The 11,001-nt window shown below is 42.5% G+C and overlaps 1 protein-coding gene across 2 annotated transcripts in view; it reads right to left on the reverse strand.

Moving 5' to 3' along the window:
• Nucleotides 1-243: 243 nt before the first annotated feature.
• The window catches only part of LOC104402220 (alpha-actinin-1), a 46,739-nt gene continuing 35,981 nt past the window's right edge, over nt 244-11,001 (reverse strand). The window contains exons 14-20 of one of the 2 annotated variants that reach the window (XM_010010036.1): nt 10,024-10,206; nt 9,249-9,383; nt 8,259-8,438; nt 7,208-7,354; nt 5,159-5,239; nt 2,937-3,095; nt 244-1,135 (exon numbers count right to left, since the gene is read on the reverse strand). In XM_010010036.1, the coding sequence (XP_010008338.1) occupies nt 977-1,135; nt 2,937-3,095; nt 5,159-5,239; nt 7,208-7,354; nt 8,259-8,438; nt 9,249-9,383; nt 10,024-10,206 (1,044 nt within the window). In that variant the 3' untranslated portion in view covers nt 244-976. Of the gene's footprint in view, nt 1,136-2,936; nt 3,096-4,552; nt 4,619-5,158; nt 5,240-7,207; nt 7,355-8,258; nt 8,439-9,248; nt 9,384-10,023; nt 10,207-11,001 lie in introns of both variants that reach the window. The other variant, XM_010010035.1, reaches the window with a different exon arrangement.

Raw genomic sequence — 11,001 nt, forward strand, 5'->3', positions numbered from 1 at the left:
TTGTTCCTAGATATGTGAGTGTATCAGGGGTAATCAAAAATTATATAAAAGTTGCTAATTTAAAGTGGTCATAAAGCTGTGAAAATTCCAACATCACTCAACAAGAATAAAAGGTTAAGGGGGGGGGGGGGGGATTGTCATTTCTATTTAAAAACCCCATTATTTTGGTTCTATTCATCATGTTTGTTGTTTTAACTAAATAGGAATTAACAATTTTACTATACAAATGAATAAAGTCTAGAGTTGTTATCACAAGAAATTTTTAATATGGTTTGTGACAAGCAATATCAAAGTTATCAACTCTCAAGCTTCATGTTCTGAAACCAGACAACTCTCAGCAACAAAAAAAAGTTGTGCACTGATAAACATAGGAGGCATATTGTATTTTTTAATTAAATATGAAAACATGAGCTGTGTACATTATTTTTTCCTAGAAAACACAGCAATTTCAAAAGTTTATCATAAAATATTTTCATGAAATGAGTGAACCAGCAAACACATGCACTTGTGTGCCTTCCCCCCTCCCAAGATAAACGTGATAAGAGAGACATACGTAAATGTAGAAGTTAACAGAACAAGTGGTGTTTTGTTGTTGTTTGGTTCTTTTTGGAAAGGATGGAATGTAACATTGTGCTTGACTTTCTATGTCACAACAAAAAATATTTGGTGCAATATTTTAACATTTTCTTTTAAGTTTCAATCTGGTGGAGAAAAATACCTTTTTCTATAATAAAATATGTCTGTTCTTTTTAAAACGTAACTTTTTTTGCACAAAATAATTTTGTAAACTGTCATTTCAAGGGCAAGGTAGGCGGTGCCATGTCAATGTCCTCCCCCCCACTTAAAAATGTGATCTGTTATCTGAAGCAAAACAGGGAAACACAAAAAGAGCGGAGCAGAGGCTGCTTTGCAAAGAGAAAGAAGGGCGTGTTGGACGGGAGGGAGGGGAGGGAGAGTGTGGTGGGACAGAAAAAAGTTAAAGGTCACTTTCGCCGTAGAGCGCTGTGGAGAAGGACATGTAGTCCAGGGCACCGGGTACAGCATCACGGCCATTGTAGGGTGCCATTCTAGCAATGCAGTACTCAGCCTGATCAGGAGGCAGCTCCCGCCGTAGTTCGTCCACAGTGATGTAGTTCTGCAATGAGGACAAACAATAGGGAGATGGTTACTTCAGAAAACTGACTTTTCTCAGAGGGACAACCACCCCCTGGCCCAACCAGGGCAGCAGGCAACAATCAGAGACAGTACACCCCCACAGGGAGCTCTCTGCACATACAGCCTGGGGGGAAATGCAGTCCTTCCCTGCTGTTTGGACAAGAAAATGTTTTTTACAACAGAGGGAAAGATAGTTTTTGCAGGAGAGATACCAGCACACCTATGGAAAACACCTATGGAAAACACCTGGAGGTAAGGAAGGTAAATTGTCCATGTAAGACTCTGTCTTCCTGCTGGCAGTGGAGGTCCTGCTAAAAGCAAATGTGAGGAAGCAGAAATTTCATTTGGATCCTGTCCCTCACTGGCAGGAGGTATCAGCTACTTGTGCTGCTTGGGAGTTGCCATTCCCTATCTTGAGAGCAAGGAAAGGAGCCATCCCCACTAGCTCTGGCTGGTGGCACCAATGCAGGCAGCAGACAAGCAAACAGTCTGTATTGCTTCCACGGTTGTCTCAACATATATATAAATAAATATAAATTCATCTTCTGAAGACTCGGTGTTGAGGTAACGTGGATTCTCTCCATGCAGTACGTAGCAGTAGCTGCGTGTTTGCTAACCAGTACGTTGTCTTCAGCTAACTGACTCATGGGCATTTGCAGCGGGTCTGAACAGTGGTTCAAGTTTCACACCATCTCTCTCCCTTGTGACCTTTTATTATCCCCCTTCCCTACAGCCCCACCTTTCAGCTTAAATATTCGAGTAAGAGGTATTTTTCTTCATAACGAAATACTGTCTGATATGTCTTATAGTCACTAGAGCATATTGAACACTGACAAGTATATTTAACATACAGTACAGAGTAAAGGAGTTAATTTTTATCTGAAAGCACCCACACACTCAGTGATTCGCTTATCTGAATAATGTGGAATTTTCAGGCCTTGAAAGAGAAGAGGACTAGTTTCAGTCAGGTAGGTGCCTGAAGGACAGGGATTATGGGTTTCTACATTACAGATTATGAAAAGATTATTAGTGAAACATGGAAACCAGTACTAGATTTACGGGTAACTCCTTACCATCTGAGAAATGCTATCTGACATTTCAAGTGAGATGAATAAAATCATTAGTAAATATAGAGCTATATCAACAGCATATGTACATATTAGTTGTTCAATTACATAAAAAAAAATGGGTAGCGATCGTTATATGAGAAAACCAAGATTACATGATTTTTCTATCAACTGGTTCCATCCATTTGGTGATGTGAATTTAGGAAATTAACACTTTTAGGATCATCCTGTAAGTTTTCCTACTTTTGACCAATTTCTATGATTAAAAGATGCTCCTCTTGCAGATACAGCAATCTTCAATGAAAATCTACTACTGCTTGTGTAACAACTGATAGTGACACATTTATATCTGAGAAAGGTCATCTCATGTTTGCAACTGTCAGTAATCAATAGTTTTTCAAGACTAATCAAGAACTATCTGTTGGATTTGTTCATACATTTTAAAATAACAAATCACAACCAAGCTCTTACTTAAATAAAGCAAGAGTGAGCAGCAAAGTTCTGACTGACAGCTGAAGAGGACTTTCAAGTGCCTTGGCAGGCTGCTTATTAACCCGCACTTTAGCCTTGCACTGCTCCAGCACTGCACAGTGTTCCTGTGAAAATACGCTCCATGCTACACAGTGCTTCCCTTGACACTTTCTCTCTGTGACAAGAGAGAAAAAGGGATGCAAGAACAATGCAGATGCAGGAAAGGAAGGTGTGGAGCCTGACCTTATCGCCAGCCAGGATCTTGAAGGAAGCCATAACCTGGTCGGCAGTATCTGTGTCTGCTGTTTCCCGGGACATGAAGTCGATGAAGGCCTGGAACGTCACTACACCCAGACGGTTAGGGTCAACGATGCTCATGATGCGGGCGAACTCTGCCTCTCCCTGGAGAACAAGACAGTCATGTAAGCCTGGACATTTGGGCCGCAGTGCTACGAAAGTCGGCAGAAACTGTTCAGGAGCACATCTCACAGCTAGAGAAACAAAGCCAAACAGAAATGACTTCTAGGGTTGTTTTTTTTTAAATCAGGATGTTCTTTTTTAACTTGCTGTGTGTACAAATGCTTGCCACTCATTTTGTCCTTCAGATAAAATATTCTCAGCTGTACCCTAGGATAACATCCAGCTCCATCCTGCTCTAGGACAATGCTCCTATCAGGGATCAAAATCACACAGACTTCAGGGAAGACGCAAATTTCTCTGTAATGCATGTCATGCTAGATGTCTGTAGCAATATTGGAAGATCTGCATTCCTCAAATCCTTTTACTTTCCTTTGCTAAAAAAGAACTTTTACAGTTCTCTTCATCTTCTAGAACAGAAGCCACCAGAAGAAATGTCTCTGGGGTCTTTAATAGTATCTGGTACATCTTAACTAGACAGGCTTTGGAAGAAGGACTTGCTTATCTCTGTAGGCCTACAGAGAAGTTTTCCACAGAAGCCATTACCTTGCAGTGTAGTTTAATGATTTTTATTTTTTTGTTGCATATAAACAAAATATCATCTGTTCTCATCTCTGGGACACCTTCATCCCCACGTAAGGAGAAGGGGAGAGCAGAGCTGAGTCTTCTGGGAACAGGCTCTTCTAACATATCTAGAACTGTGTACTTTCAAGAGTAATTGCAGTATCTAATCAAATGTTACTGCGACTTGGCATGCTACACTGAAAGATCTGTATTTTTACTGAGCTGATGAGTAAGATGTATAAACACTGCTTTGCACAACACCAGTAGCAAAGATACTAAGAGTACAGGTGAATATTTCTGCACTGTGCTCTTCTGCCCCTTGATGAGCGTCACTCTTCCTATTCCTATTAGTTAACGTGCCCCTCAAGGTGCTGTATGTTACTGTTTTGCATATGCAGGTACTCTGGTGAGAGAAAAGGTATAGGGAGAATGACTGGAAATGGAACTTACATGTATAGTAAGAGAGATATGAAATAAATGGTAGGAATGAGTGGAGCAGCATTTGAATGTGTTCAGAAATCAGGTCGAGTGTACTTCCAGGTGAGTTCAACTGATACTTAAGGCTGGGGAGGTTGTGTGTGCTGTGCAGAGTGCAGGTACCCATACAAGGAAGTCTATTGTTTCTTCCATTTGTAGCTACACAGTTTGATAAATATAATTCTTACTTGAAATACACAGGAATTAGACAATGATTTAAATTTTTTTACCTTCAGCTATGGCTGTGAGACAAGAATTTTACGTGTACAACTAATACTAGATACAACATTGCTGATAGTTCTGGAAGATAAATTTACCTTGATTCACTACACATCCTCTCTATTTTTGAAGGTGCCTATAAGAATCACTTTGAACAGAAGTGACAGAGGGCTCTACATTACCATATTGTAACCCATGGAGATAAGGCAGGCTCGGAAATCTTCACAATCCATCATACCAGTCTTCTTCTACAGGGAATGATGCAAAGATGGAGAAAGCCAAGAAAGAAAAGGGAGACCAGTCCAGGGAGAAATGAACCCATATGAGACATTACAAAGAATGAGTTTCAGGGGGGAAGAGATGGAACGAAGGATTTACAGGACAATAAAAAACAATAAAGAAAAGATAGTTTGTGAAACCATGAAGAAGCAAAGGTGGTTTTGGACATGGAATATTTACACACAAGGAACATATTGATGACAAAAAAAGGAATGAAGATATCAAACAAGACAGATTGAGGGGTAGACAAGAAGAGGAATGTTAAGTGACACAAATGGAATAGTTTGAAGACATGAAAGGATTCTCCCAAGACAAACAATTAGGGAATTAAGAAGGTATAGGTACCGAAGTACATTTAGAGAGGAAGCAGTACAGAGAAGTGACGTATATATAGTCAGACACAAGAATAGCAATGACAGATGGATTAAGACAAACAAGAAAAGAAAGGAAAAAACTGTTATTTTTTCACAGTTTAATATCTGGTTGTGTTCACCACTAGCTTTCAGTACCTGTGCATCGTTTCCAATATCGTAACCCAAGCTGATGAGACAGGCTTTGAATTCCTCAGGGCCAAGTGTGCCGGAGTGGTCCTGGTTATGCGGTGTGCCAGGCAGCAGGACATGCAGTGCCAGTGCGGTGACGGTGTGGGGCAGAAGGAAGGAGACACAGGGGAGATCAAAGGGAGGTGGAAGGACAACAAAGAGGTGCACCATGCAGTGGGTGAGGAGAGAGGGAGAGGAAGAATGACATGCAGATAGAAAGACAGGGAAGAAAAATAAAAAGTGCACAACATTAGATATCACAATGACATTTCAGGATGCGCTAAAAATGCTCTGGGAACAGTTCCTTCTCAGAGAGCTCGTCACATCTTGAGAGCATTTGAACGACAAAAACAGTTGATGCTCAGAAGCCTCAAGATCTCCATCTCCCAAGTGAATTACTTGTGTCACTGCTTGTTATCCTAGTGTCAGAAGCCCTGTATTTCACTAGTAACCCAGAGTGCAGGTAAGCAGGCAGAGGCAGTGGGGAAGCATTTCCTTAATCTTCTAGTCAAAAGTCCCACTAAAGGAGTAGGTGAGGGCAGGTATGTTTGGCAACACACCCAAGGAAGCTTAGCTGTCAGGGCATCCCAGGAACAGACAAGGAAAACCAGCTGAAGCTTGGGGGAGCAGTGTTATGGCTGTATTTGTGTGGCCTGAACGTGAGGTGGAGCTTTGACTGACAAAGCTATTTCAAGTGCTCAGCTCTGCAAACAGCACTGCTGTACAGCGCAGCAGAACACCGCTTGGCAGCTGCTCCTCCCTTTGCTCATTCCCCACTCCCCCTGTGCTTGGGTGTGTCCATCAACCTAGACACAAGCTACCACAGGAGCTGAGAATCCCCACCCACCCTGCAGAATTTCAGCTCAGGACAGCCCTCAAGCACTGAAAAGTCACCATGTGCCACCACCATCTCTGGCCAGACCAAGGAAGCTACAGACAGGATGGTTGGGGCTAATTCCAAGCTATTTTCCTCAGAAAACCAGCTTTTAAAGTCAGCATCAAGCCTTCATAAATCAAATACACAGTTGAATATGGGAAACCAGTATTTTCTTTACATGATCAGTCAGGCTGTTGTGGAGAAAGGGGCAAGCAAGAAAATATAAACTCTACAGGGCTTTATGGGTCCCTCTGCTTAGAAAAGCAGCCCTGGTTTCATTTTAGTTTGGCAGCTAGAGAAGGGCTGAAATAGCCAGTGTTCAGCAATCTCAAAGTATTGCCAACCTCTGAGGGTAGGCTGCAGCCCTGTTCTCTGGAGACCTTTCTAACAGTTTGGCTGGTGCAGCAAGTGGTGGAGAGCAACCTCTATTTGCATCACTGACTTAGTATCTTTGCAGGCTGCTTATGGATTTCCAGACAACATTGAAGGGCTTGATAATGGAGCTGTTTTCAGGCTTTGGCTGCTGCTTCTGCTTCCCTGCATGACACCTTTGTGATTCGGGTTGTAGAAGGAAGAGCTGCAGACAGGCTGGCAAATTGAGGGGAAGAGAATTTACTTTAAGGAATTCCTTTCTTATTGCACCTGCTAGTGGCTTGGCATGTATTTCCATGGTAAGGCATAGCAGGCTTTACATGAGGGTTTATCTGTGTCATGCAGTGCCTGGTGCATATAGATCCTCCTGTGTGCTCCACACAAGAGCAATACTGGTTTCTTTGATAGAGATTCATGCTATGTCAGAGCAAAGGACAGCTGCTCCAAAGAACTTTATAAATTAAGATAATAATCTGCTTTCAGGAGAAGGTGGAGTAAAAGTCTCATTTCCTAAACAAGCCTCCAAACTTTATCATACTCTAGCTTTATCAGGAAACGTAGCAGTTTCCTGTCAAGATATATTTCTCCCAGACTAATGGACACTTAACAGCCTCTGCAGGAATGACTGCTCCACAGGCGTGGCATTATTAAGAATGAAATCTCTTCTACTGGTCTAGTTTTATTGTAGTGACTCTTTGTTTTTTATTGCACTGTGCAGTCTACGTGGAAGCTCGTAGCTTGACAAGCTGCAGTCAGCGCTGACTTACCCTGTCAAAATGGTTGAAAGAAGCCCGGAACTCGTTCATCTGTTCCTGGCTGATTCCTTTGGCATCGCGGGTCAGAATCTGGTTTTCCACTTCATTGATGGTTCTAGCAATCGTTGTTAGTAACTGCTCCCAGCCCACTCGGATATGCTGGAAAAGAGGACGGGACAATTTTTAAATTAAAAAGTAGCTCTCCTGCCTCTGAGGCCAGAGGATGGAATGTGCTACTTGTTGCAAATTAAATTATCCCCGTGGCAAGGCAGGAGAAGTCCATTTGCTCAGAAAACCTGCAGTGTGAGCCAACCAGATGTTTAAAATATGAATTTTGACTGAAAAAAACCCTGAAGAGGCCAATTTGTGATCTTAAGAAAGTCTTGGTCCTACTGCAAAGTTCCTTTGCCATGTCAGAGCAACATAGCGGGGGCCTTTAAGACAAATGAGAATCAAACCCAGTGATACAGGACTTAGTTGGGCAGAAAACATTCCTTACCAAGAAAATAAACAAACCATAGTCTTTGGAAGACACTGGTGCTCCACTGCCTCTGTGGTTGCTTGATGGAGGGCTGGCCAGAAACCAAAAGACAAGTTTCAAAGCCTCTTTGTTCTGCTGGACTCATATCAAGCTCAGGTGGCCTCCAAGAAACCTCACGTTGTTAACAGAAAGCCAGACTCCAATTTTAAAAAGCTTTTGAGTTTTTTTTCTTCTGCCAGGCTGTGGCAGCTTAAAATCACCAGCACTCCCCTTGTCTTTCTAATCCCAGCTAAAAGGCTGCCACTATTGGGTGGCAGGAGAAATGAAACCAGCCAGTTTTCCAAGCAATACTGTTGATTTCATTCAGATTATTTCTGTTGTCTGTATTTGGAAGTACGTTGGAATAAGTTGGTATGAAGTACAGCAAGGCAAAGAAGAAATTCAGCGACATGTTGCATGCTTGGCCACATAGTCAAGCTCTTAATTTACCTGAGAGCCACAACACATTGCCAGAGCTAGATGTGGCTGATGCTAACTGGCCACAGCAGATGAGGCTGGCTGATCTGCTGCCAAAACATTTACCTCCATGGTGTAGTTGGTGTGCTTATTGTCGAAGATAAGCGCTTCCTGGATCTGTTGATGGTCTCCTTCCAACTGGTCAATCTTTGGTTTGTAATTCACAATGCTTTTCTCATACTGCCGCAAGTGGTTGAGCTGGTCCTCCAGGGTCCCATGCATCTCTATTGAAATGCGGCCAATCTCCTGCATTAGCAAAGCCAAAGGAGTTAGACCTCATTGGAAGGACAAGCCTCAACATGCTTGGCATTTATTGCAGCTATTTCACACTCACACAGGATGATGATTCAAAAAACTCCCTCATGGAGCAGTTACTTTAAATGAGCCGAGACATTGTCAGCAAAAACATTAGCAGAGCCCTGAACACTTTCCAAGTGAGGTGAGTCACAGGAGATGTGTCTAATACAAGGATACAAAAGAAAACGAAACTGCAGACCATGAGCTAGTAATGTACCAAGCCAAATCTTTTTCTGATGTACTGTCATTCACTAACTTCGTCCCTTCATACAGATGTATTTCTGTAATTGCTCTCTTCTTTACAGCTCCTGCCATCAGTAATAGCTTCATATTTTTCCATTTCATCAACTCCAATTACTTTAAGTCAAATCTTACCTAAAAGGAGAAGATCTGCCTTAAAAATATGTCTCCTCTGCTCATGTTTGATGTGCTAGCTGTATTTATTTTGTCATGTGTATCAAGACCATTGCTGTGAAAACAGTTACACAAAATACGCCTCTGATCTAGGGGTTTTAACTTGCTGCATATAAACACAACTCCATTAAAATACCAGTCGTTTTTTATCTCTGTACTAAAGATTTAGGGGAAAAAAAGTACAAGCACTTCAGTAACTGATATCCATATTGGGATTCTCTGTATTTTCTGTGTAAGTTTCTCTTGCTGTGGCCTGAAGGAAGAATGACCATGGCAGTTGTGAAGACCAAGGATAAGAATATCACTGAAGAGCAAAAGACAGTTTCAAAAGGAGCAAAGCACTACCTCCATCTTAGTCTGGATCCAGGGTCCAATGACATTGGCCTGTGCACCAAACTGCTTACGAAGTCGTTCATTTTGCTGCTGACGAGCATGTTCTTCCATCAGGGCTTGATCTCTCCTGGGAACCAGTTGCCGCACCTACAGCAAAGAGTAACAAAGTGTGCAACTTACACATACAAAGACACATGTATAGTAAATGTAGAAATTGCTAGAAGGAAGGGAGGAGTGGGGGTTTGCATGGAAAACAAGTGGTTATATGGTGTAGGACACAGTGGGCAGGCTCATGGAATGTGAATCCTGTCTGCTGTAGAATCATAGAAGAGTTTTGATTGGAAGGGACCTTGAAGATCATCGGGTTCCAACCTCCCTGCATGATGCAAACTCATCTCAGGCCATGGAAGACCAGAAGAAGCTTCCATTCACTATTTGGGGTTTTGGTGGCTCACATTAACTGAATGGCAGGACCCTGTTCAGATCTCACTTTGGTGATCTTTTTTGATAGTAAGAACCACCAACACAGCTGGTATGGAGAGTAGTATCTTTCATTATAAAAATATAAATTAAAAGGGATCTGACACCCCTTAAGCATTTATCAGAAAGATCTTTTCTACTTTCCAGAAGTATGGCAAATGAGCTGAAAATAAATGACAAAAACCCAATAAAGCTCAGCATTGAGCATGAGAGGGTAGCTGAAGAGTAAATAATCTACTTCCTGGGGCCCCAGTGACTGAGCAGCAGCATTCTCCCACACTAACTTGCAAGGCTGGAGAGAACTCACATGTTCCCATTTGCCATTGATCTCGTGTGGAGTGATCGTAGTGTAAGGATTTGTTCCTGCCATGTTGACATGGTATGTCTGGACAATCTTTGAGACTTCATTGTGGATTCCCAGGATGGCCTGTCGCTCCTTGTCGGCATCTGGCAAAGTGGCTTTGAACTGTTCGTGAGCTGTGGTCAATCCCTGCAGAAAGAAGGCGGCAGCAAAGAAAGAGTGAGAGCATTAGTTACTGAATAGCCTCTTGAGCAAATGTTTCCTGCAGAAGTGACTGCAAAAGCTTACATATTCCCAGGATACAAACCAGGCTACTCTGACACACTCTTCAGGTTCTCTCAGCATGACCGAACAGGCTGTTTTAAGTAGTTAAATCATGTGAAGACCCATTTTCCCCGAGTTCAGTATGAGTCCCTCTGTCCCATGTTGACCAGTAGCAGAGATCACACCCCAGAAAACTGTGAAATAATTTTGGCTTATAATTTAGGGGGAACTATTTCTCCAACACTGCTCAGTGACTGCCTGTCAGGCCCTTTGGCAAAATGATCTCACTACTAGCATTACTATAAAGCAGTCATGTCTCACTAGTGTAAATGCAACATGTTTTTATTCTCCCACTATGTATGCACTAGTTCCACACTTAACAAAACTCCAGATGAATAATGAGAGTCAGATTCAGTCTGATCAGACTCAGAACTAGGTGAAGGTCTTCCAGCCAGCAGCAAACTCGCAGAGGCAACATATGCTCCTGCTGTGGAAAACCAGCTCCTTCCCCCTGAACAAAACAGGCCCTTCCTGTTCCCATCTTGCTGCGGTGCCCAGACTGTGCTCCAAGGACCGATGGTGGGGGCATGCTTGCTGGTTGTTTGTGGACAGCTGACAAGCCAGTTGGTCCTGGCTCATCTCCCACTGCTTCTACAGGCCTTTAAGGTACTTCATCCCAGAAGCCTGGAAGACCAAGACTAGGGAAGCAAACACAGGGAA

Source organism: Nestor notabilis, unplaced genomic scaffold (assembly GCF_000696875.1).
Source record: "Nestor notabilis isolate BGI_N333 unplaced genomic scaffold, ASM69687v1 scaffold23022, whole genome shotgun sequence".
Classification (NCBI taxonomy): Eukaryota; Metazoa; Chordata; class Aves; order Psittaciformes; family Psittacidae; genus Nestor; species Nestor notabilis.